Below are 25,670 nucleotides of genomic sequence, written 5' to 3'. Positions count from 1 at the left end.
GATTAAAAGTGAGGGGATGGAGAAACATTTATCATGCAAATGGATGTCAAAAGAAAGCTGGGGTAGCAATACTTGTAACAGAGAAAATAGACTTTCAAGCAAAGACTGTAATAAGAGACAAAGAAGGGCACTATGTAATAATAAAGAGGACAATCCAAGAAGATATAACAACTGTAAATATTTATGTACTCAACCCAAATACATAAAGCAGTTAATAAAAAACTTAAAGGAATTAATTGATAGTAATACAATAATAGTAGGAGACTTTAATACTCCACTTATGTCAGCTGACAGATCACCCAAACAGAAAATCAACAAGGAAACAGTGGCTTTGAATGACATACTGGATTAGATGGACTTAACATTCCATCCTAAAACAGCAAAATACACATTCTTTTCAAGTCAAGTGCACACAAATATTTTCCAAAAGAGATCACATATTAGGCTATAAAACAAGTCTCAACAAATTAAAAAACATTTAAGTGATGCTATACATCTTTTCTGACCACAATGCTATGAAACTAGAAATCAACCACAAGAAAAAATCTGGAAAGACCTCAAATACATGGAGGTTAAATAATATGCTACTAAACAATGAATGGGTCAAACAAGAAATCAAAAAAGAAATAAATAATTATCTGGAAACAAATAAAAATAAAAACAAAAGGATCCAAATATTTGGGATGCAGCAAAGATGGTTTGAAGAGGGATGTTTATAAACAATAGAGGCCTATGTCAAGAGGCAAGAAAAAAAAGAATCAAACCTAACCTTACACCTAAAGGAGCTAGAAAAAGAATAACAAACAAAACTTAAAACCAAGAGAAGGAAGGAAAGAAGAAAGACTAAAGCAGAAATAAATGACAGAAAAACTAATAAAACAGTGGAACAGACCAATGAAACCAGAAGCTGGTTTTTGAAAAGATCAACAAAATTTATAAACCTACCGGCAGATTCATCAAAAAAAAAAAAGACAGAAAAAAGAGAGGAGGACTCAAACAAAATCACAGATTAAAGAGGTGAAGTAACAACCAACACCACAGAAATACAAACAATTAAATGAAAATATTATGAAAAATTGTATGCCAAAAATTGGACAACCTAGAAGAAATGGATAAATTCCTAGAAACATATAATCTACCATAACTGAATCAGGAAGAAATAAAAAATTTGAACAGACCGATTACCAGCAAGGAAATTGGATCAGTAAACAAAAACTCCCAACAAACAAAAGTCCAGGACCAGACAGCTTCAGAGGTGTATTCTACCAAACATTTCTTCTCAAACTATTGCAAAATAATAGAAGAGGAAGATAAACTTCAAAATTCATTCTATGAGGCCAGTATTACCATAATACCAATACCAAATAAAGGCACCAAAAAAAAAAAATAAGTGTATCCAAAAAAGTGTATCCATAAAAAGCAGTCAAACCCCCCCCCCAAAAAAAAACCCAAACAGAATTATAGGCCAATATTGCTGATAAACATAGATGCAAAAGTTCTCAATTAAATACTAGCAAACCAAATCCAACAATACAGTAAAAAAAGCCATTTACCACAATCGAGTGGGATTTATTCTCAGGATGCAAGGGTGGTCCAATATTAAAAAATTAATCAACATGATACATCACATCAATAAGAGAAAGGATAAAACCATTTCAATAGAAGCAGAAAAAGCATTTGACAAAGTACAACATCATACATTCTAAAAACCCTCAACAAAGCAGGTTTAGAGGGAACATACCCTAACATAATAAAGGCCTTATATGAAAAACCCACAGCAAACATCATATTCATTTGGGAAAAACTGAGAGCTTTTCACATATGGTCAGGAACAAGACGAGGATGCCCACTCTCATCACTTTCATTCAACACAGTACTGGAAGTCCAAGCCATAGCAATCAGACAACAAAAAGAAATAAAAGGCATCCAAATTTTTAAGGAAGAAGTAAAACTTTCACTATTTGCAGATAACATGCTACAATATATAGAAAACCATGAAGACTTCATCAAAAAACTACTAGTTCTGATAAATGAATTCAGTAAAGTCACAGTATACAAAAATCAATGTACAGAAATCTGTTGCATTTCTTTTTTTTTTCTTGTTTCAAGTTTTTATTTAAACTCTAGTTAGTTAACATACATTTCTATACACTAATAATGAAGCAGAGAAAGGAGAAATTAAGAAAATGATCCCATCTATAACTGCACCAAAAATAATAAGATAATTAAGAATAAACTTAACCATAGAAGTGAAAGATCTGTACTCTGAAAACTATAAGACACTGATGAAAGAAAGTGAAGATGACACAAAGAAAGGGACAGACATTCCATGCTCATGGATTGGAAAATCAAATATTGTTAAAAAGTCTATACTACCCAAAGCAATCTACACATTAAATGCAATCCCTATCAAAATACCAACAGCATTTTTCACAGAACTAGAACAAGCAATTCTAAAATTTGTAGGGAACAACAAAAGAATCCAAAAAGCTAAAGCAATCTTGAAAGGGAAAAGCAAAGCTGGAGACATCACAATTCTGGACTTCAAGCTATACTACAAAGCTGTAGCAATCAAAACAGTATAGTACTGGCACAAAAACAGACACATAAATCAATGGAACAAAGTAGAAAACCCAGAAATAAACCTGCAATTATATGGTCAATTATTCTTTGACAAAGGAGGAATGAATATACAATGGGAAAAAAAGTCTCTTCAACAATGGTGGTAGGAAAACTGGACAGCTACATGCAAAAGAATGAAGCCGGACCACTTTCTTACACCATACACAATAATAAATTCAAAATGGATTAAAGACCTAAATGTAAGACCTGAAACCATAGAAGTCCTAGAAGAGATCCCAGGCAGTAATTTCTCTGACACCGGCCATAGCAACATTTGTCTAGATAGGTCTCCTGAGGTAAGGGAAATAAAAACAAACTACTGGGACTACATCAAAAGGAAAAGCTTCTGCACAGTGAAGGAAACAATCAAAAAAACTAAAAGGCAACCTATTGATGGGAGAGGATGTTTGCAAATGACATATCTGATAAAGGGTTAATATGAAAAATACGTGAAGAACTGACAGAACTCAACACCCAAAAAACAAATAATCCAATTAAAAAATGGGCGGAAGACATGAAGAACAGACATTTCTCCAAAGAAGACATACAGATGGCCAACAGACACATGAAAATATGCTCAACATCCCTCATCATCAAGGAAATTAAAATCAAAACTACAATGAGATATCACCTCGCACCTGTCAGAATGGCTAAAATAAAAAACACAAGAAACAGGTGTTGGCAAGGATATGGAGAAAAAGGAACCTTCATGCACTGTTGGTGGGAAAGCAAACTGGTGGAGCCACTGTGGAAAATAGTACGGAGATTCCTCAAAAAGTTAAAAATAGAACTATCCTATGATCCAGTAACTGTACTACTGGGTTATTTACCTCCAAAATACAAAAACACTAATTCAAAGGGATACATGCGCCCCTATGTTTACTGCACCATTATTCACAATAGCCAAATTATGGAAGCAGCCCAACTGTCCACTGATAATATCAATGGATGAAGAAGATGTGGTGTATATATACAATGAAATATTATTCAGCCATAAAAGGGAATGAAATCTTGCCATTTGCTACAACATGGCTGGAGCTAGAGAGTATCATGCTAAGCAAAGTAAGTCAGTCAGAGAAAGACAAATAACATATGATTTCACTAATATGTGGAATTTAAGAAATAAAACAAGTGAGTAAAGGGGAAAAAAAGAGAGAGAAAAATCAAGAAATAGACTCTTAACTACAGAGAACAAACTAATGGTTACCAGAGGGAATATGGGAGAGGGGATGGGTGAAATAGGGGATGGGGATTAAAGAGTACACTTATCATGATGAGCACTATGTACAGAATTGTTAAATCACTATACTGTACACCTGAAAATAATATAACACTGTATGTTGACAACACTGGAATTAAAATTTTTAAAAACCTATAAATAAAATAAGATGACAGAAAAATAGTACTTCAAGAATCTATACATATGTATATTACATATGTAAAAGACATATCTTAATTTATATATAAAGTTGGTGATAAGATAAATGTGTGATTTAGATTCTTTCCTTTCTCGTTATCTGAATTCTTTATACAGGAATATAAGTTACATTTTAATCAATATTTTTGTTCTAAATGCTATAATCAGCATTAGTGAAAAATTCTTACTTGTAGGCTTCTATGCTTGTTTCATCACTATGAATGTCTTGCTCTATGTCTTGTCTAATTTGTTTAGCATTCAATTTGGCATTTTCAACATCTTCTATAGCTTCTTCAAGTTCTTCATGAATTTGTTTGTATAACTCCATTACCTAGAAATGAAAAATATTTTTGTTAATACACGCACTTAATGGGTAATTAAAAGAATCAGGCAAGAGAAAAATCAGAGAAAGGACTTAAATTTAAAGTAGTTTTGATCTAAAGAAAAAGTTCTTTACATCGATTTTTCTTCCCATATTAATCTGTTTAGCACAGTAAAGTTTTAGGTTTCCACTAGTCTGAGAAGCATTAATACTAGCATTAATACTAGCAATGTATAAAAGTTATTGAAGAAAAGTTCAATATTACAGGTGACATAAGCAAAATAATTATTTTTTAACCTACAAAAGAATTGCTACTTTTTATTGTTTTTATTGTTGAAATAATACTTAATGGTAGAAAAATCAGAAAACACAGATGAGAAAATAAATGAAATCAACTATAATCCTCTCAGGAATAACCATTATTACCTTAATGAAAGGGTCCAAAATATTCCATTTTTATTGTTTTTATTAATTATCAAATATCATAAACATTCTCCCTTCCCTCTCCATTTCTCCCTTCTCTGTCAACCTATGGAGAAGAGAGAGTTGTAGTCTGATGTCCTGCTGGAAAGTCAGAGGGAGGGGAGTAGAAGGCAGTAGGGAGTGAACAGTCCCCTCCCCAGTGGGTCAACTGGTGGACTGAAATAAAGCAATTGCTTCCTGAAAGAAGCAATAACGTTCATTAATTTTTCGAATAGCACAGGTAGTAGTAACCTCTACAAGATTATCCTTTAGGCATAGGAATGTAGGGGTATACATTTTAGTAGAGAGCAAGGAGCTCACCAGAATGATAAGCTAAGCAAACAAGAGGTCAGGAAACATAACAGAATTCCTAATATCAAGTATCCCATGTCCAATTTTTCAGCACCTTTAGAAGAGGTAACCTGTAGGCATTGCTGGGGTGATGTTCTCCATGTTGGGAACCAGGTTACATCATATGAGACAAATTCATCTCCAAGGCAAGCTCTTGAGTTGGGTCCGTGTGGCACTGGTATATACTTCCCCCATTGATACTCACTCCAATTGATGTGCATAATACTCTTCTGGCTCTGTGGCGTTATGAGGCTGGGCTGCTTGCAGAATTTGGAGGCAACATAGAGCCTTGGAGCTTGATTTGCAAGTATCTGCAATTTGCAAGTTATGCAGTAGGGCTCAAGCACACTGACTAGAGGCCTTGAGTCCTTTAAGCAATTATTTATTTCAGCAGATCTCTAGCCAGGACCCCAAAACTGAGTCAAGACAGCAGAATAAAATAAAGTTATATGATAAAGGGACTATAAATAAAACACTACATTATACATCCCCTGGCCCCTAGCAATCACTAATCTGTTCTGTTTTATGGATTTATCTATCCTGGATATTTCATATAAATGAAATCATACAGGATGTGATCTTTTGTGTTTGACTTCTTTATTTAGCATAATGCCTCAAAGTTGATTTGTGTTGTGACATATAACAGTACTTCATTTTTTTAAATTTCTTTCAATGGTATAGATATATCACATTTTATTTAGTCATTAATTAGGTGATGGACATCGGGTTGTTTCCACCTTGGGCTAATACAAACACTGCTGCTATGAACATTTATGTACAACTTTTCCTTTTGTTTTTTTTGATTATCAGTTTTCAATTCTTTGGAGTATATACCTCAGAGTATAACTGCTAGAGCATATGGTATTTTGTGTTAAACTTTTTGAGGAAATGCCAGAGTCTCTTCCACAGCATCTGCAACCATTTTACATTTCTACCAGCAAAGTACCACAGTTCCAATTTTTCCACATAGACACTAAAACTTGTTATTTTCTGTGTTATATTTATTCCCATTTGGTTTGCATTTCCCTAATGACTAATCATGTTGAGCATCTATCTTTTCAAATGTTTGCTGCCCATTTGTATGTCTTTGGAGATATATCTATTCAAGTCCTTTGCCCATTTTTAATTTGGTTGTTTGTCTTGGTTGTGGAATTTGAAAGTTCTTTATATATTCTAGGTACTATACCCTTCTCAAGTGTAATTTGCAATATTTTCTCTCATTCTATAGGTTTTTTTTTTTTTTTTACTTTTCTGATAGTATACTTCTTTTTTACTTTTTTTCATTGACATACAGTTACATGCAGTTGACCCACAATGTTAAATTAGTTTCAGGAGTACAACATAGTGATTCAACAAATCCATACATTATGCTGTGCTCACCACAAGTGTAGCTACCATCTGTCACCATACAATGCTATTACAGTATCATTGACTATATTCCCTATGCTGTACCTTTTTTTTCCTTAAGGATTTATTTATTTATCTGAGAAAGAGAGAGAGAGAAAGCATGGGATGGGCAGAGGGAGGAAGGGAGAATCTCAAGCAGACTCTGCACTGAGCATGGAGCTTGACACAGGGCTCAATCTCACGACCCTGAGATCACCACCTGAGACAAAACCAAGAGTCAGACACTTAACTAACTGGGCCATCCAGGCACCCCTACTATGCTGTACCTCTTATCCCAGTGACTTATTTATTCCGTAACTGGAAGCCTGTGCCTCCTGTTCCTCTTTATCCATTTGCCTATCCTTCTACTCCCTCCTCTCTGGCAGCCATCACTTTGTTCTCTGTATTTATAGGTCTATTTCTAGTTTTTGTTTGTTTTTCAGATTCCACACATAAGTGAAATCATACAATATTTGTCTCTGATTTATTTTTTCACTTAGCATTATATCCTGTAGAGGTCCAACCATGTTGGCACAAATGGCAAGATTTTGTCATATTTTATGGCTAAGTAAGAGTCTATTGTAGATACGTATACCACATCTTCTTTATCCATTCACCTATCGATGGACACTGAGGTTGTTTCCATATCTTGGTTGTTGTAAATAATGCTGCAATAAAAAATGGGTGCATATATCTTTCGAATTAGTGTTTTTGTTTTATTTGGGTAAATCCCCAGTAGTGGAATTACTAGATCATATGGAATTTCTATTTTTAATTTTTTGAGGAACCTCCATACTGTTTTCCACAGTAGCTGCACCAATTTACATTCCCACAACAGTGCATATCCTTTTTTTCCATATCCTTGTCAACACTTGCTACTTTTTGTCTTTTTGATTCTAGCTATTCTGAAACGTGCAAGGTGATATCTCACTATGGTTTTGATTTATACTTCCCTGATGATTAGAAATGTTAACCATCTTTTCATGTATCTATTGGCCATCTGTGTGTCTCTTTGGAAAAATATCTTTCAGGTCCTCTGCCCATCTTTTAATTGTATTACTTATTTTTTTGGTGTTATGTAAGTTCTTGACATATTTTGGATATTAACCTCTCATCAGATATTGATAGTGTCCTTTGATGCATAAAAGTTTTTAATTTTTTTATTGAGCTACAATTAATATACAATAGTTTCAGGTATAAAACATAATGAGTCAATATTTCTATATACTGTGAAATGATCACCACAGTAAGTCTAGTTAACATCCATTGCCATACATAGCTAGAATTTTTTTCTTGTGATGAGAACTTTTAGGATGTACTTTCTTAGCAACTTTCAAGTATGTACTACAATAGTATTAACTATGGTCACCATGCTGTACATTAAATCCCCATGACTTATGTATTTTATAACTAGAAGTTTGTACTTTTTGACTCCCTTTTCATTCACCTTCTAAACCCTGCATTGGGCAACCACCAATCTGTTCCCTGTATCCATGAAATTGTTTTTTTGTTTTGTTTTGTTTTTCTTTTGATTCTACATATAAGTGAGATCATACAGTATTTGTCTTCCTCTGTCTGACTTATTTCACTTAACATAATGCCCTCAAGGTACATCCCTGTTGTTGCAAATGGAAAGATTTTATTTTTGGGGGGGGGCTGAGTAATATTCCATTACACACACACACACACACACACACCCCACATCTTCTTTATCCATTCATCCATTGATGGACAGTTAGGTTGTTTCAGTATCTTGGCTATGGTAAATAATGCAGCAATGAACATGGGGGTGCATACATCTTTTCAATTTGTGTTTTTTCTCCTAATAAATACCCAGAAGTGGAATTGCTGAGTCATATGACAGTTCCATTTTTAATTTTCTGAGAAACCTCCATACTGTTTTCCACAGTGGTTGCACCAATTTACATTCCCAGCAACAGTATGCAAAGGTTCCCTTTTTCCACATCTTTGCCAACACTTGTTACTTCTTGTCTTTTTGATAATAGCCATTCCGACAAGTATGAGATAATCTCTACTGTGGTTTTGATTTGCATTTCCCTGATGAATAGTGATGTTGAGAATCTTTTCATGTACTTGTTGGTTATTTGTATGTCTTCTTTGGAAAAATATCTATTCAGATCTTCCGCCCATTTTTAAATCATATTGTCTTATTTTGGTGTTGAGTTGTATGAAGTTCTTTATTTCGGATATTAACCCCTTATCAAATATATGATTTGCAAATATTTTCTCCCATTCAGTAGATTGTCTTTTCATTTTGTTGATGGTTCCTCTTGTCATGTAGAAGCTTTTAGGTTGATGTATCCCTACTTGTTTATTTTTGCTTTTGTTAGCTTTGCTTTTGGTGTCAAATCCAAAACAGCAAGTAAAATGAATGAACAGTAGCTTGACCTCTAAAACAATGTCAGATTAAAAAACAACCTGCAGGAACTTATACAATGTTTGATACTATTTGAAGAATAATAAAGAAACCATGCACTGTGCTTAAATATACAAATATACATATACATATATACATATACATGTATATATGTATAAAAACATACAAATTTCACCTAGAAACAGATTTTCCTGATAAGGTTGTCTTTGGAGAGTGATGGAGGAAAATGGTTCTGTTGAAAATACAGGACACATTTAACAACTCTATTTACTTTGAAATAATAAAAAATAAAATGAATATGAATTAAATTTGTTCATTTAGTGGCAGGTATAAATAATTTATTTTTCTATAATACAATCCCACAATAGGAGAGTTAAATGTTAATCATTGAAAAGATTTTACAGTTTATTATCATCAACAGTGAAAATAACTGATATATTCTGCTTGCATTCTCTCCCAGCTTGACTTACAACTTCAAAAATTATCATGTTGTTTTAAATCTCCAAAATTGTATTAGTAGGTAGACTAAATATTATTAGTACTCCTAAGTATAAAAGGGAAGATAACACAGTTTAAATGAATATCAATTGACTGTATTATGTGTAGTTTAATAGTTCCTTTGGGAAATAAATAGCAAGTCAATTTTTAGTGAAAATGAAACATTTAAAGATGTTAATTTCTAATAGCTGAAATATTTTTATATCTAAGTAACAATCTATAAAATGCATATCTATTCATTTATTCATTTACCTCAAATTTTTTTGTATAAAATTCTTTCAGAGCTTCAAGTTCTTGGTTCTGTTTTGAGTTAATTAGAGGACCAAGTTTATTCATGTAGTCTATGTCTGCTTGAAGCTTTGCATTAGCTTCTTCTAATTTTGCCTTTTGTTCCTCAAAATGTTTTAGTTGATAAGCTTTATCTTCAAGATGCCATCGTAATTCTGCAATATCTCTCAAATAGGCCTCATGTTCTAGACATACAATAATAACAAAAGAAAATCTGATTTTAAAACAAGAACTCCAGAAAGAAACCTTTATTTGATAATAGAGACATATGAAATACTTTAGATTCAGAAATTACTTATCTGTGAAGCTTACTAAATTTTTTTTTTTTAAAGATTTTATTTATTTATTTGAGAGAGAGAGAATGAGAGAGAGCACATGAGAGGGGGTAAGGTCAGAGGGAGAAGCAGACTCCCTGCCAAGCAGGGAGCCCGATGCGGGACTCGATCCAGGGACTCCAGGATCATGACCTGAGCCGAAGGCAGTCGCTTAACCAACTGAGCCACCCAGGCGCCCTGAAGCTTACTAAATTTAAGTTATCTTAGTATTGCATTATAAAATATACTGCTTTCATCATTTATTATCAAATGGATTAAAATCTATGTTTTATAAGCTAATAATTGTTTTAGTACAAATCCTGCCTATTACAACCAATGTATATACTGGGTTATGTATAACCACTCTATGAATTACAAAATGAGAGAAACTGCAAGAGTAGAGGCCTTCTAAAATCATCTAGATGTAAAACAATGAGATAGTTATAAATGTCAGAAAGGAAAAAATAAATACTATTTTCTATTGATACAATTATATATCAAAACACAAAAGAATCAACTGAAAATTATTACAAATAGGATAGCTTATATTAAAAATTGCTTATTGTTGTAAGCCACTGTGTTCCAAGGCGATTTATTACAAAGCATTATTGTAGTAAATAACATTAATTCATGTGACTAAACAATGCAAAACAAAATTAGAAGATTTAATATTGTGTTATTGCTGAGATCTTCTTCCACAGTAGAAGCACTCTTGTGAGCATCTCTATGGGACACAGTTATCTTCACACTCCATCCTCTCTGAAAGGTCAATCCCCAGAACACTCTCCTAGACTTCCTTTCACCAGTCTTAACATTCATGTTCTTTCCAACCCCCATTATGCCATCCTTTTTCCTACTTCCCATTTGTATCCCAGGACATCTCTCCTTCAAGGTAATCTGTCTTCACCCTTCCTATATTGAGATTGTAAAACAGTAGCTCCCCAAGTTATGTCAACATACCATTAAAATCCATACATAAAGAGGTCTTTGATTTTTTTCTCTTCCATTAGGTAATCAGTCATTGGGAAGTAGTACCAACAGAGCCATGAATGTAGGGTAAGGAAAAGACAGAGAATCTAAAGAAGCAGGTACAATGAGAGTACCAGGGAAACCTGAGTAATTACTTTAGCTTGGGTGTAATAAATACACATACTGTTTTATTTTTTAAGGAAATACAGCTGTGCATATCTAATTTTATAATTTATAAGTTCATGTAACACCCAATTTCTGATGAAAAACTTATTTCTGATTATATTTTTGGTAGGAAAATGAAAAGACATTTGCTAGATTATTGGCTGCATACTGGGTGCCAGTGGCTGTCATTCTGTGTGTGGGGGGGGTGAGGTGACCAAGTAGAAAGGAAAGTAGTCAAGGGTATAAAACCCCACCCTCACTCTTCTCCATTATCTCTCATGGTCTCTTGCCACTAATTCCCAGTGGTTGAACCAGCAAGAAGACAGATTACAAAAGATATCTTTGATTCAATCCATTATCAATCAGCCTCATGGATCACAAAACAGAAGATACAAGTGTGAGTGGGCTAGTTAGGGGGATAGATGGGTCTGGAGGAGTGACCACAAGATATCTAGAAAAAATTGAATTTCTTTAATATTTTCATTAATTATAAATATAAGTTTTTTATAAAAATTATTAGAAATCCTATAAACATCATACTTAATATTAAGGCTGTTAAAGAGATTAAAACTTTTCTTGTCACATAAGCTAGAGACTTTGGAAATCTAAAATCTATAAGAATATATAATTCTGTAACCTGTAAAAAAATTATAAAATTTAGAAATTTTATCCTAAATAATATCAATATAAAGGCAATATATTCCTGAAAGCACATCACTTTTCAGGAATATTTTACAAACAGAAGGCACTTAAAAACCATATAGTAATAATGAATTTAAATTTCACTGCATGTGTTAGCTACTTAAATAAAATAAAGCAGATGAACATAAATTTCAGTTTTTAAAGTAGATCTTTAATAGTTTTTTTAAAGACCTTTAGGTAGATCTTTAAATCAAAGATAGCCCAAGCAATAAATTATCAACAATGGCAAGAATATATTCCATCATTGAAAATGCATTTATAAGGTATGTAGAATATGCATGTATGTATCTCAATTTAATTTTATTTTGGCAATTCCTTAAGTAGAACTTCATATAAACCACAAAATACACTATCTACTCTTATAAAGGCCATATGAGATTATATAGAAATTTATCAGCAAAATATTAAATAAAACCAGCTACCACTGACTTTTCTACTACTACTGATAAGGAAAGGCTTCCCAAACATTTTTTAAAAATTGCAAGGGCGTCTGGGTGGCACAGCTGGCTAAGTATCTGACTCTTGGTTTCAGCTCAGGTTGTGGTCTCAGCATTTTAAGATCGAGTTCTGCCTTGGGCTCCACACTCAGCATGGAGTCTGATTCTCTCTCCCTCTCCCTCTGCCTCTCTCGTGCTCTCTCTCTCAAATAAATAAATCTTTTTTATAAAAATTGCAGATGACTCCTTGTGGATGTGAATGTGAATCTGCTCAAGAATCTACTGGGCTCCAGAATTTCCCAGGATGCCTATTCTGGCCCTATTGTACCTTTGGTTGCCTCTAAAACACCAATATATATATAAGTATGCATTTATAAATTACATACTTATGCTATTGTATTAGTACAGTATGCACATCATAAATTCTATTCAAAAACTTTGTGAATCAGAACAAACTCACTCCAAGCCTGAATTATTTATTTTTATAAACAGCTATAGAAACCAAATGTTTTGTAAAATGCATACTTTAAAGTATGTGTAGGAAAGGGCCTACTCTTACCTGAGTTTAGAGCACTTTTTGCATGATTTTTAGAATTAACTCTTTAGTAAAGGGCAACAAAGAGCACAGACAAAGGCTGAATTAAATTCATCCAGCCCAGGCTCTGGGTGATTTCCTGCTTTTTGAGTTCTGCTCCAGAAGGGAGTGAACAAATGGTGAGTTCAATCTGTGAGCTCAGTTTTACTTTAAAAGGAGTAACAGTCACTGAAACTACATGTAATTTATTTTATTAAAATAACATAATCAAGGAACCACTGGGTAGCTGTATTTTGTCAGGTACAATAAAAGCAAAATTAAAACCCAAATCAAGAAAGAAAATAAAAAGAATAAAGTTTAAAAATATAAATAAAAGTTCTAATCTTTTCTTGCAACTCCCAAAAATGTGCACACCCTACTTGAAAACCATAGTTTTAGAAGATATATAACAAAGGTGTTTGTAAGTGTCCAGTCTGACAAATAATTTCATGTCTTAGGGTAATAATTAATAGCCTCCCTTTTCCTTTCAAAAGTGTCTTAGTTTAAACGATAGGTTTATGAGCTCCCTCATATAACCCACTTATAAAGCATGTGAATCCTGAATTAAAATTTTTAACTGAATTAAAATTTATTTATAAACAAAGTCCAGCCTCAGCAGAATCATGTAGTAGGCATGCTCAACAGGCAGTACTTGGAGAATAAAAAATCCAATGCCCTTAGACTGTTTAATACTTTACCATAGGTCCCTTATTCTATAGTCTAAAACAAAAAAGTTTCCTTTTGAAACATGTTACCTACATGACTCTTGGAAACATCTCCAGTTTTATTGCCTGCTAGAAGTTCTCAATAAAATCTACTACTGAATTCTCAAAAGCAGATGCATGTTGCTAAAGTATCACTTTAAAACTCTCTTATTTTCCTAGATTTAAAGATTTAGCCAATGACACCAATTGGAAATCACTTAAATTTCTAAATTTCAAGTACTCAAATAATGTAGTCATCATAGGAAATATGTGCCAAAAATTTAAATGTCCCATGTTACCATAAATACTATGGAATTACCAACAAACACCAGACTACAGAAGGTACAGGTTTGCTCAGTGCAGTCTCAGCTATATAAATGATATCAGCATTATCATTAATAGCATATATCAAAAAGTGCACTAGTTTGGATGCAAAACAATATGGTCAGAGTTGACTTTTTTTCAGGGCTTCAACTGATTATTCATGCCTCTTGAACAAAGTAAATGGCAATATGAAAAAATTCTTATTATTACCTTTCTGCACAGCTAATGGGATTTCTTGAAGTCTCCAGATTGACCAAGAATCAATTTTCAAGTGCATCTTCTTCTTTCTTGATTTTTGTTGTTTTAAAGCTTCTTCAGCTTCTGCACGGTCAGTTTCTAGACTTTTAATGAGATGAATGGCCTCTGATAGCAATGTTTCCATTTCCTGCTTTAATTCTGGACACTTTTCATCTTAAAATAGAAATGTGTATTCACATTTGTTAATAAATCAGCCTATAAACGAGGTGGTGGGAACATAGGTACTAGTTGTATCATTATTCTTTTTAATATTTATATGTTTAATGAGAGAATTTTAGAAAAATGAATTAGCCTTTTAAGGACAGTTTTATTATAATACAATCATAACATTAACAATAACCTTTGAAGACAGATTTTTAAGTGAACATTTTGTAAAATAATTAGAATAGAGAAATCTCAAGCAATATCTTCATGAATATTTTATCTAAAAAATGTTTTCTTCATAAGCTTTATTATAGAGCTTTATTTTTAAATTATGCTTGTGTTTCCTTTCATTCTATGACAAAAGCGAATCATAATGATTACATCAGATAAATACTGCAAATCCTCAGATGGTTCCTCGAAACAAGATACTTTGTATTCCTTATCAGAAAATAACATCCCTAGTTAGCCCTGCCAGGAATTCATTGTTTCCAAATTCCATTTATTTAGTTATAACACAAATTAACTCCTGTAATGAGAGATACTTGTGATTCCTGGTTCACAGCTCTGAAAAGATATGGTTTAATGTTAACGAAATGATTAACATGGGTATTCAATTTATCTATTTATACTAGAAACACGCAGAGAGCCTGTTATGTTCTGGGCAATACACTCTCTCCCCAGAGATAGATCAGTAAGGAAGATGGATATGGGTTCCACTCTGGTGAGATTTATACTTGTAAACAGTGACTTTTGCCAAAATGTGACATGACAAGAAGACATAAACAAACACAAAGTGTCAAGAAAGGCAAAGCCTCAAAGAGCTGAGGCTACAGGAAAAACAGTAAAACTGGTTCAAAAAAAAGGCAACTAATAGACCTCTGTTTTGTTTTGATTTGGACAATAAAGCAATAATTTTCTGCTAGAAGATAATATTACATATTGGTTATAAGTACAATCTCAGTAGTCATACAGTTTCTACTTCTAACCTAGTAAGCCTATCAAAGAAATTCAGCATGCTGCCTGAAAAGAATTTTTGAGAAACAGGTTTCTCTATTGTAATGCATAAAAATTATCTTTTATGAACTGGTCCTTTATTTGGTCTATATTTATTTGGTCTATTGTCTTCTTTTTTCATATTCTACCATATCCTGGACACTTTATATCCTTAATTGTCTGTTTTTTTTCATGACAACATATACAGTGAACACTGTGTTCTCTAGCCAACTTATGATCTATTCAGTTTCTATAAAAATATCTCAGTCTGAAAAGTATAATTAAATTAATGCCACTTAAATCACTTCTGATGCAATATAAATGTTTTACCAAAGATGTCTATCATGTTGTACAAGATATCTTTTGTACTGTTTCTATGATAGCATTCTAAAATAAATGCTGTGTTTATAACTTGAAATGTCGCCAATTCATTGTATTTAATCTCTCAATTTTTTTCTAGAATACCATCTCAATTTTACTGTTTCATACCGAGTAGGTGAGTAACCACCTACAATTTTTTTTAGCACAAACACTAATTACAATAAATCTCCCTCAACCTGATACTGTCTTATACTTTGGGATCAAATGTATGAGTTTATAATAAACATAATTGCAATTAATTTAAATGTTATTATGTCCACTAACATATTAATCTTCTCCTAGCATTTGTCATGTGAAAAATTAAGAAGTAACAAATGAGATTTTTTTCTTCAGTGTAGATATAGTGAAAAGGAAACTAAAAACAGAGCCTCACTATAAGAGACAGCTTTGAAAACAAAATATTAGTACTTTTACAAAGTCCTGAATTCTTAGTTATCTCTCATGAAAGGAAGATGTTTAACAAATTTTTGTGGTGAGGGAAGGAAGAGGTGTTTAATATAGTATTAAGAATACATTCAAATATGTTGAAGTAATTTTAACACAAATTTTATTCCAATATATAAATTACTATACATTTTATAAATTGTGACAAGATTTTAATCTTAATTTATATATATATATATTATATATAAGATATAAATATAGCAGAGCCTCCATGTCCAGTGTGATAGCCATGAATCACATGTGACCATTTACATTTAACATGTTAAAATTAAACTGAAAAATTAAATTCTCAGTCTTCCTAGCTACATTTCAAGCAGCTACTATATATGGCTAGTAGCTACTCTACTGGACGGTGGAAATAGAGAACACTTTTATACCAGAAAGTACTACTGGATAGCACTGAATTACAGTTAGCTTCTTGGGAGATGGAGAGGGATCATTATACACTCAGGACCTAGACCAGTATATCGTATAATAAATATTTGTTGAATTTTGTTGCTTAATCAAATGATAGAAGGCTCTTTCCTCCATTAGACACTCAAAAGAATTATAAAATTCTTAAAATAATTACTGTAAAAATTAAAAATATGTTAAATGAAAAGTCAATGAGCTTTTAAATATAATTTTAATTTTAATTTTAAATATAATTTCACTGATTTAAGTATGAGGTACAACTCTACCTCTCTCTTCTGGTTTAACCTCTTTCACTGGTGTAGCAACACTCCAATCTTCCTTCTGGTCTTGTGTGGATGAAGTTCTGCTCCTATATAAAGGGAAAGAGGCAATCAATTAATAAAGAACTGCTTTACTTAAAGTTTAAAGGTAGTAAAACAAATTTTAGGTGATTCTCACATTAAATTTTAAATGTTTGTGGTGAAACTTACTATACATGCTAATGCTGCTATCTAAGAGAGTAATATAGCAAAATTCTAATACATAATGGGCTTTATATTTCATGGTAAATTAACAGAAATTTAAAATTTGTTACAAATGACCTAAAAATATTTGAGGGATATTAAAGAAGTTTTGTGGGTTTTTTTTTTTTTAAGAAAATGAACTGGTGTTCCTTAGTGTTGCTATCAGAAAAAGGGGGTTTATTGAGAATAATTTGAGAGGTATTTCTCTAACTTCAGTTTAGCAGTTTCCGGGGTACCATATAAAATACAAGGACCAAAAATGCTTTTTCAGATTGGAAATTAATAGGTTTTAGCAAAATGTCCAAATTAAAATATTATTTCTTTTCTAAAGAATTTTTCTAGGGGCGCCTGGGGTAAGCATCTGCCTTGGGCCCAGGTCTTGATCTCAGGGTCCTGGGATCCAGCCCTGTGTCAGGCTCACTCAGCGGGGAGTCTGCCTCTCCCTCTCCCTCTGCTCCTCCCCCCGCCACCCCATCCCTCATGCACTTGTGCATGTTCTCTCTCTCTCAAATAAATAAATAATAAATAAATACCTTAAAAAAATTTTTTTAAATAGTTTTTCTAGGTAAAGTTTTCATCGTATTTAAAAAGAAGTACTCTTCATCTGATAAAAGTTGTAAGAAAAACAGTATCAACAACAAAGCAGAGTGCTATTTTTATTAAATTATTATTTTTTCTATTAAAGGAGTATTACAAATTAAAGGAAGTTTGTACATACCAAAAATCATAATATAAAATAATCTATACTAATTCATTCTTTTTAGATATAACAGAATATAACACTTTAATGATATTTCAATTTTTATAAAATTAGAGTCATAAAATATTGCATGCTGCCTTAGTTACATGACATTGTTTCCTGTATATTTGACTACAGTTTAATATTCTGATGGCTGCATACTATTTGTCTCATTGTTGTTCCAGAATTTATTTAGGAAAACCTGTTTATTATGAGGTCAGGAAATATTCATCATATTTTCTCCTTTAGTTTTAATTTCATTTTAAAATATTTTTGTTAAATAATCTATTTTTTCTTGATTGAAAATAAAAAAATGTTCAATGAGTATGTTGCACACTTGAAACTAATGTAACAGTATATGTCAACTATACTCAAAAAATTAATTAAAAATAAAAGAAACATTCATACCACAAAAAATAAATAAGTAAATAAATAAATAATAAAAACATGGGTGTTGCTGGAGGGAGAGTCTGGGGGGGCAGGGATAAATTGGGTGATGGGCATTAAGGAGGGGACTTCATGTAACATGCACTGGGTGTAATATGCAACTGGCCAATCACTAAATTCTACTTCTGAAACTAATAAAGAAAATAATTAAAATAAAAATAGAAAAATAATCGTCCCAGCAAATAATGCTCTCCCTACTGGTTTGCGATACACTAAATTGTTGCACATAATTGAATCTATTTTTGTGTATTTTTTTCAAAATTTAGTTAATTTTTGGACCAGCAAAATTGTTTTTTTCTTTCTTTTTTTTTTTTAATTTGAGAGTGAGAAGGAGCAGGAATGGGGAGGAGGGGCAGAGGGAGAGGGAGAAGGACTCCCTGCTGATCAGGGAGCCCGACATGGGACTTGATCCCAGCATCCTGGGATCATGACCTGAGCTGAAGGCAGACGCTTAACCAACTGAACAACCCAAGCACCCAATTCTTATTTTTTTTAATTGAGGCAAAAGTCCCATAACATAAAATTAACCATTTGGAAGTGTAAGCTTCAATGACATTTACTACACTCAATGTCGTGAATATCACCCCCATCGAATGCCAAAACATGTTTATCACCTTAGAAGAACTGCCCCTTATTTTTTTTAAATATGGAACGCTTCATGAATTTGTGTGTCATCCTTGCACAGTGACCATGCTAACCTTCTCTGCATCATTCCAGTTTTAGTATATGTGCTACTGAAGCAAGCTTCTTATTTATTAAGCAATCTCTCCCCGTTCTCTCTACCAGCCCTGCCAAGAACCAATGTGCTTCCCATCTCTATGATTTACCTGTTATGGATATTTCATATAAATGGAATCATACAAAAGGTAACTTTTTTATGTCTGGTTTCTTTAACTTAGCATGGTGCTTTAGAGATTTATCCATGTTACAGCATGCATCAAAATTTTATTACTTTTTATGGTTGAATAATATTCCACTGTATAGCTATACCACCCTTTATTTATACATTAGTCTACTGAAAAAAAATTTTAAATTCAATTAGGCAACATATAGTACATCATCAGTTTCAGATGTAGTGTTCAATAGTTTATCAGTTGTGTGTAACACCCTGTGCTCATCACATCAAGTGCCCTCCTTAAATGCCCATCACCCAATTATCCCATCCCCCCACCCACCTCCCCTCCAGCAAGCCTCAGTTTGTTTCCTATAGTTAAGAATTTCTCATGTTTTTTTCTCCTTCTCTGAGACTTCCCAGTTTTCCCTCCCTTCCCCTATGATCCTCTGCACTGTTTCTTATATTAGACATATGAGTGAAACCACATGATAATTATCTTTCCAGTTCCATCTATGTCGATGTAAATGGTAGGTATTCATCCTTTCTGATGGCTGAGTAATATTCTATTGTGTGTGTGTGTGTGTGTGTGTGTGTGTGTGTGTATACATACAACATCATCTTTATGAATTCATCTGTTCATGGACATCTCGGCTCTTTCCAGTTTGGCTATTATGGACATTGCTGCTATGAACATTGGGGTGGAGGTATCCCTTCAGATCAATAAATTTGTATCTTTGGGGTAAATACCTAGTAGTGTAATTGCTCCATCATAGGGTAGCTCTATTTTTAACTTCTTCAGGAACCTCATACTGTTTTCCAGAGTGGCTGTACCAGCTTGCATTCCCACCAACAGTGTAAGAGTGTTCCCCTTTCTCCACATCCTCACCAACATTTGTATTTTCCTGTCTTGTTAATTTTAGCCATTCTGAATGGTGTGAGGTGGTATCTCATTGTGGTTTTGATTTGTATTGCCCTGATGCCAAGGGATGTGGAGCATTTTTTCATGTGTCTGTTGGCCATTTGTATGTTTTCTTTGGAGAACTGTCTGTTCTTGTCTTCTGCCCATTTCTTGACTGGATTATTTGGTTTTTGGGTGTTGAGTTTGATAAGTTTTTTACAGATCTTGGATATTAGCCTTTTATCTGATGTCATTTGCAATTCTCTTCTCCCATTCCGTAGGTTGCCTTTTAGTTTTGTTGACTGTTTCCTTTGCTGTCCAGAAACTTTTGATCTTGATGAAGTCCTAATAGTTCATTTTTGCTTTTGTTTTCCTTGCCTTTGGAGACATGTCTACCAAGAAGTTGCTGGAGCCAAGGTCAAAGAGGTTACTGCCTGTGTTCTCCTCTAGGATTTTGAGGGACTCCTGTCTCACATTTAGGTCTTTCATTCATTTTGAGTTTATCTTTGTGTATGGTGTAAGATAATGGTCCAGTTTCATTCTTCTGCATGTGGCTGTCCAATTTTCCCAGTACCATTTATTGAAGAGACTGTCCTTTTTCCATTGGACATTCTTTCCTACTTTGCCAAAGATTAGTTGAGCATAGAGTTGAGGGTCCATCCATTTCTAGGTTCTCTATTCTATTCCATTGATCTATGTGTTTGTTTTTGTGCAGTACCATACTATCTTGATGATGACAGCTTTGTAATATAGCTTGAAGTCAGGCATTGTGATGCCTCCAGCTTTGGTTTTCTTTTTCAACATTCTCTGGCTATTCGGGGTCTTTTCTGGTTCCATACAAATTTTAGGATTATTTGTTCCAGCTCTGTGAAAAATGTCGATGGTATTTTGATAGGGATTGCACTGAATGTGTAGATTGCGCTGGGTAGAATAGACATTTTAACAATATTTTTTCTTCCAATCCATGGGCATGGGATGTTTTTCCACTTCTTTGTGTCTTCCTCAATTTCTTTCATAAGTGTTCTGTAGGTTTTAGAGTATAGATCCTTTATCTCTTTAGTTAGGTTTATTCCTAGGTGTCTTATGGTTTTCAGTGCAATTGTAAATGGGTTCGATTCCTTAATTTCTCTTTCTTCTGTCTCATTGTTACTGTGGAGATATGCAACTGATTTCTGCACATTGATTTTATATCCTCCCATGTTACTTAATTCTTATATGAGTCCTAGAAATTTTGGGGTAGAGTCTTGGGTTTTCCACATAAAATATCATGTCATCTGCAAAGAGTGAGAGTTTGACTTCTTTGCCAATTTGAATGCCTTTTATTTCTTTTTGTTGTCTGATTGCTGAGGCTAGGACTTCCAGTACTATGCTGAACAACAGTGGTGAGGGTGGGTATCCCTGTCACGTTCCTGACCTTAGGGGAAAAGCTCTCAGTTTTTTCCCATTGAGAATGATATTTGCTGTGGGCTTTTCATAGATGGCTTTTAGGATATTGAAGTATGGTCCCTCTATCCCTACACTGTGGAGAGTTTTAATCAAAGAAGGATGCTGTATTTTGTCAAATGCTTTTTCTGCATCAGTTGAGAGGATACAGTTCTTGTCCTTTCTTTTATTAATGTGATGTATCATGTTGATTGATTTGTGAATGTTGAACCACCCTTGCAGCCCAGGAATAAATCCCACTTGGTCATGGTGAATAATCCTTTTAATGTACTGTTGGATCATACTGGCTAGTATCTGGGTGAGAATTTTGGCATCCCCGTTCATCAGGATATTGGTCTGTAATTCGCCTTTTTGGTGAGGGCTTTGTCTGATTTTGAGATCAAGGTAATGCTGGCCTCTTATAGAACAAGTTTCAAAGTTTTCTACTGAAAAAATTTAAGGTTGTTTCCTCCTTTTGGCTATGGTGAGTACTGATGATATGAACATTTGTATATAAGATTTTGTTTGAACACCTGTTTTGAAATGTTTTCTGTATATACCTCAGAGTGGAACTGCTGTGTCATATGGTAATTCTAGGATTAACTTTTTGAGGAACCACCAAACTGTTTTTCAAAGTGACTAAACCATTTTACATTCCCATCAGCAATGCATGAGGTTTCCAATGTCGAATAAAAGTGAGAAGAGCTAGCATCCTTGTGCTGTTCCTGATCTTAGGTTGAAAAATTTCGGACTTTACCATTAAGTATGATGTCAGTTGAAGGTTTTTCATAAATGTCCTTCATCATGCTTTCTAATCTGTTCTTGTCTGTTTTTTGAGTGTTTTTATCATGAAAAGGTATCAGATTTTGCCACGTTTCCACATTGAGATGTTCACATGGATTTTCCCCCTTCATTTTATTACTGTGGATATATTACACATTGATTATTTTTTTTGTATTTTGAAATACCCTTACACACCTGGGAGAAATGTCACTTGGTCATGACATGTAATTCTATTAATATGGCTAGGTTCAGGTTGCTAGTATTTTGTTGAAGATTCTTGAATCTATAGTCATAAAGCCATTGGTCTACATTTCTTTTTCTTATGATGTTTTTATCTGGCTTTAGTATCAGGATAATGTTGGCCTCATAGAATGGTTGAAAAGTGCTCCTTTCTCTTCTAATTTTTGAAAGAGTTAGAGAAGCATTGGTATTAATTCTTCTTTGAATGTTCAATAGAATTCACCAGTCAAGCCATTTGGTCCTGGGCTTTTTATTTGTTGGGAGATATTTGATTACTGATTTAATCTCTTCACTTTTTACAAATCTGTTAGAATTTCTACTTCTTCCTCAGTCAGTTTTGATAGTTTATGTGTTCCTAGGAATTTGTCTATTTCATCTTGGTTATCTAAATTTGTTGTTCACTGTATTATCAATTATTCATAGTATTATAATCCTTTTTATTTCAGTGAGATCTATAGTAATATCCCCAATTTTTTGATGATTTTCATAATTCAAGTCTTTTTTCTTTGCTGGTCTAGCCAAAGGTTTGTGAATTTGGTTGATCTTTTCAAAGAAACAACTTTTGTTTTCACTGATACTATTTACTTATTTATTTTTTATTCTTGACTTCATTTACTTCTGCATTAATCTTTATAATTTCCTTTCTTTTCACAGCTTTAGCACATTCATTCTTTTCTAGTTCTGTAAGGTATAGAGTTAGGGTACTGGATTTGGGATCTTCTTTTTTAATGTTAACATTTATGTCTATAAATTGCCCTGCGACCATTACTTTTGCTATATCCCATAAATTCTGGTATACTGTATTTTCATTTTCATTCATTTCAAAGTATCTTCTGTGATTACAGCCTTGATTCACTGAGTTTTTTTGAGCATGTTGTTTAAAATCTACATTCACATGGACTTCCTAGGTTTCTTTCTGTTATTGATTTCTAGTTTCATTCCATTAGGTCAGAAAGGATACTTGGTATGATTTCAGTCTTTTTTATTCTATTGAGATTTGTTATATAGCTTAACATATGATCTATCCTGAATAATGTTCAATGTCAACAAGAAAGGAATGGGTTTTCTACTGCTATTGGGTGGTGTGTACTATATAAGTCTGTTAGGCCTAGATTGTTCTAGTGCTGTTCAAATCTTTTTCATTACTGATCTTTTTTTTTTAGTTCTTTTTTTTTTAAGTTCTTTTTACCATTCTTGAAAGTGAGGATAGAGTGAATTCTCAAACTCTTACTACAGAACTGCATATTTCTTACTTTAATTCTGTCAGTTTACACCTCACGTATTTTGAGGTTGTATTTTGGGTATGTATATAATTTTGATAACTTCTTGATGGAATGGCCCTTTTATCAAGATGTTAAATATTGTTTCTTATAATATGCTTTGACCGAAAGTCTATTTTGTGTTATATTAGTTTAGCTACCCCAGCTCTCTTTTGGTTACTATTTTCATGGAATATATTTTTTATCCTTTTACTTTCAACATAGTGTGTCTCTGGATCTCAAGTGAGTCTCTTATAGACAGCATATAATTGAATCATGTATTTTTATCTATTCTATCACTATCTTTTAACAGTAAAGTTTAATCCATTTAATCCATTTAATCCATTTTCATGAAAAGCAATTACTATTAAGGAAGGACTTACTTCTGCCATTTTGCTATTTGTTTTCTATAATACTTAAATATTTTTCATTTTTAATTTCTCCATAATTGCCTTCTTTGGTGATTAGTTGAATTTTCCTAATGTATTTAGTTTCCTTATTGGATTTATGTTGGTGTTTTTGTTTTATACAATTTTTCCTAGTGGTTCATTGGAGATTATTATTAACACCTTAACTTCATAAAAATTAAGTTTGAATTAAAATCAATGCAGTTTCAGTAGTATTAAAAAAAAAAACACCTCTGTTCCTTTATACTTCTGTTCCCTTCATGTTGTCATTTCTACAAATTACATATTTATCCACTGTGTGCCCATTAATATAGAATTATAACTTTATCCATTTAAAATTATATAGAAAAATAAGAGATGCAAAATAAAAACGCAATCATACTGACTTTTAGATCTATCTTTGTAGCTACCTTATTGTTTTTATTTCTTCATATGGCTTCAAGTTACTGTCTAATGTCCTTTCATCTCTACTTAAAAGACTACCTTCAGGATTTCTGATAGAACAGTCTGCTACAGATGGAGCCCCTCAATTTTTGTTTATCTGGAAATATCTTAATTTCTCCTTTATTTTTGAAGGACACTTCTGCAAGAATCAGAATTCTCGTTTGACACGCTTTTTTTTTTTTCCTTCCAGCATTTTAAATGTGCCATTCCACTCCTGTGGCCTCCATAATTGCTTTTTTTTTTTTTTTAAGATTTTATTTTTTACTTGAGAGAGAGAGCACAGAGTGAGAGGAGAAGCAGACTCCCCGCTAAGCAGAGAGCCCAACGCAGGGCTCCATCCCCAGACCCTGAGATCATGACCTGAGCTGGAAGCAGATGCTTAATCCAATGAGCCACCCACATGCTCTTGGCCTCCAAAATTTCTGATGAGAAATTGACTGTCACTTTTATTGAGGATCCCTTACTCATGATGAGTCACTTCTTTCTCACTGCTTTCAAGATACTCTTTGTCCCAGGCTTTCAGTGATTTGACTATAATGTGTGGATCTCTGAGTTTATCCTGCGTAGAGTTCACTGAGTTTTAGAAAATTATAAATTCATGTCTTTCATCAAATTTGGAAATTTTTAGCCAATGTTTCTTCAAATATTCCTTCTCCCCCTTTTTCTCTTCCCTAGTACTCTTGGACTCCCATTATGCATATATTTGTATTTGTGATTACGTCCCTCAGATCTATTAGGCTCTGTTCACTTTACTTCATTCTTTTGTCTTTCTGCTCCTCAGCCTGAATAATTTCAATTGGCCTATTTTTTTTTAAATTTTATTTTATTATGTTATGTTAATCACCATACATTACATCATTAGTTTTTGATGTAGTGTTCCATGATTCATTATTTGCGTATAACACCCAGTGCTCCATTCAATAAGTGCCCTCTTTAATACCCATCACCAGGCTAACCCATCCCCCCTCCCCTCCCCTCTAGAACCCTCAGTTTGTTTCTCAGAGTCCATAGTCTCTCATGGTTCATCTCCCCCTCCGATTCCCCCCCCTTCATTTTTCCCTTCCTACTTTTTTTTTTTTTTAACATATAATGTATTATTTGTTTCAGAGGTACAGGTCTGTGATTC

The 25,670-nt window shown here is 33.3% G+C and overlaps 1 protein-coding gene and 1 non-coding gene across 2 annotated transcripts in view; both read right to left on the bottom strand.

The window, feature by feature from the left end:
- The window catches only part of CCDC178 (coiled-coil domain containing 178), a 346,874-nt gene that overhangs the window by 294,248 nt on the left and 26,956 nt on the right, over nt 1-25,670 (bottom strand). The window contains exons 5-8 of the mRNA XM_081802535.1: nt 16,834-16,916; nt 14,144-14,344; nt 9,709-9,929; nt 4,228-4,370 (exon numbers count right to left, since the gene is read on the bottom strand). Of these exons, the coding sequence (XP_081658661.1) occupies nt 4,228-4,370; nt 9,709-9,929; nt 14,144-14,344; nt 16,834-16,916 (648 nt within the window). The remainder of the gene's footprint in view (nt 1-4,227; nt 4,371-9,708; nt 9,930-14,143; nt 14,345-16,833; nt 16,917-25,670) is intronic.
- LOC115941276 (U6 spliceosomal RNA) lies at nt 18,897-18,999 on the bottom strand. The gene has a single exon (XR_004076040.2). It is a non-coding gene; the product is annotated as a U6 spliceosomal RNA (small nuclear RNA).

Source organism: Leptonychotes weddellii, chromosome 13 (assembly GCF_054177405.1).
Source record: "Leptonychotes weddellii isolate Sample4059 chromosome 13, ASM5417740v2, whole genome shotgun sequence".
NCBI lineage: Eukaryota > Metazoa > Chordata > Mammalia > Carnivora > Phocidae > Leptonychotes > Leptonychotes weddellii.
Note: the sequence above shows the minus strand (reverse complement) of the source record. Positions and strands in the feature narration are given on the sequence as shown.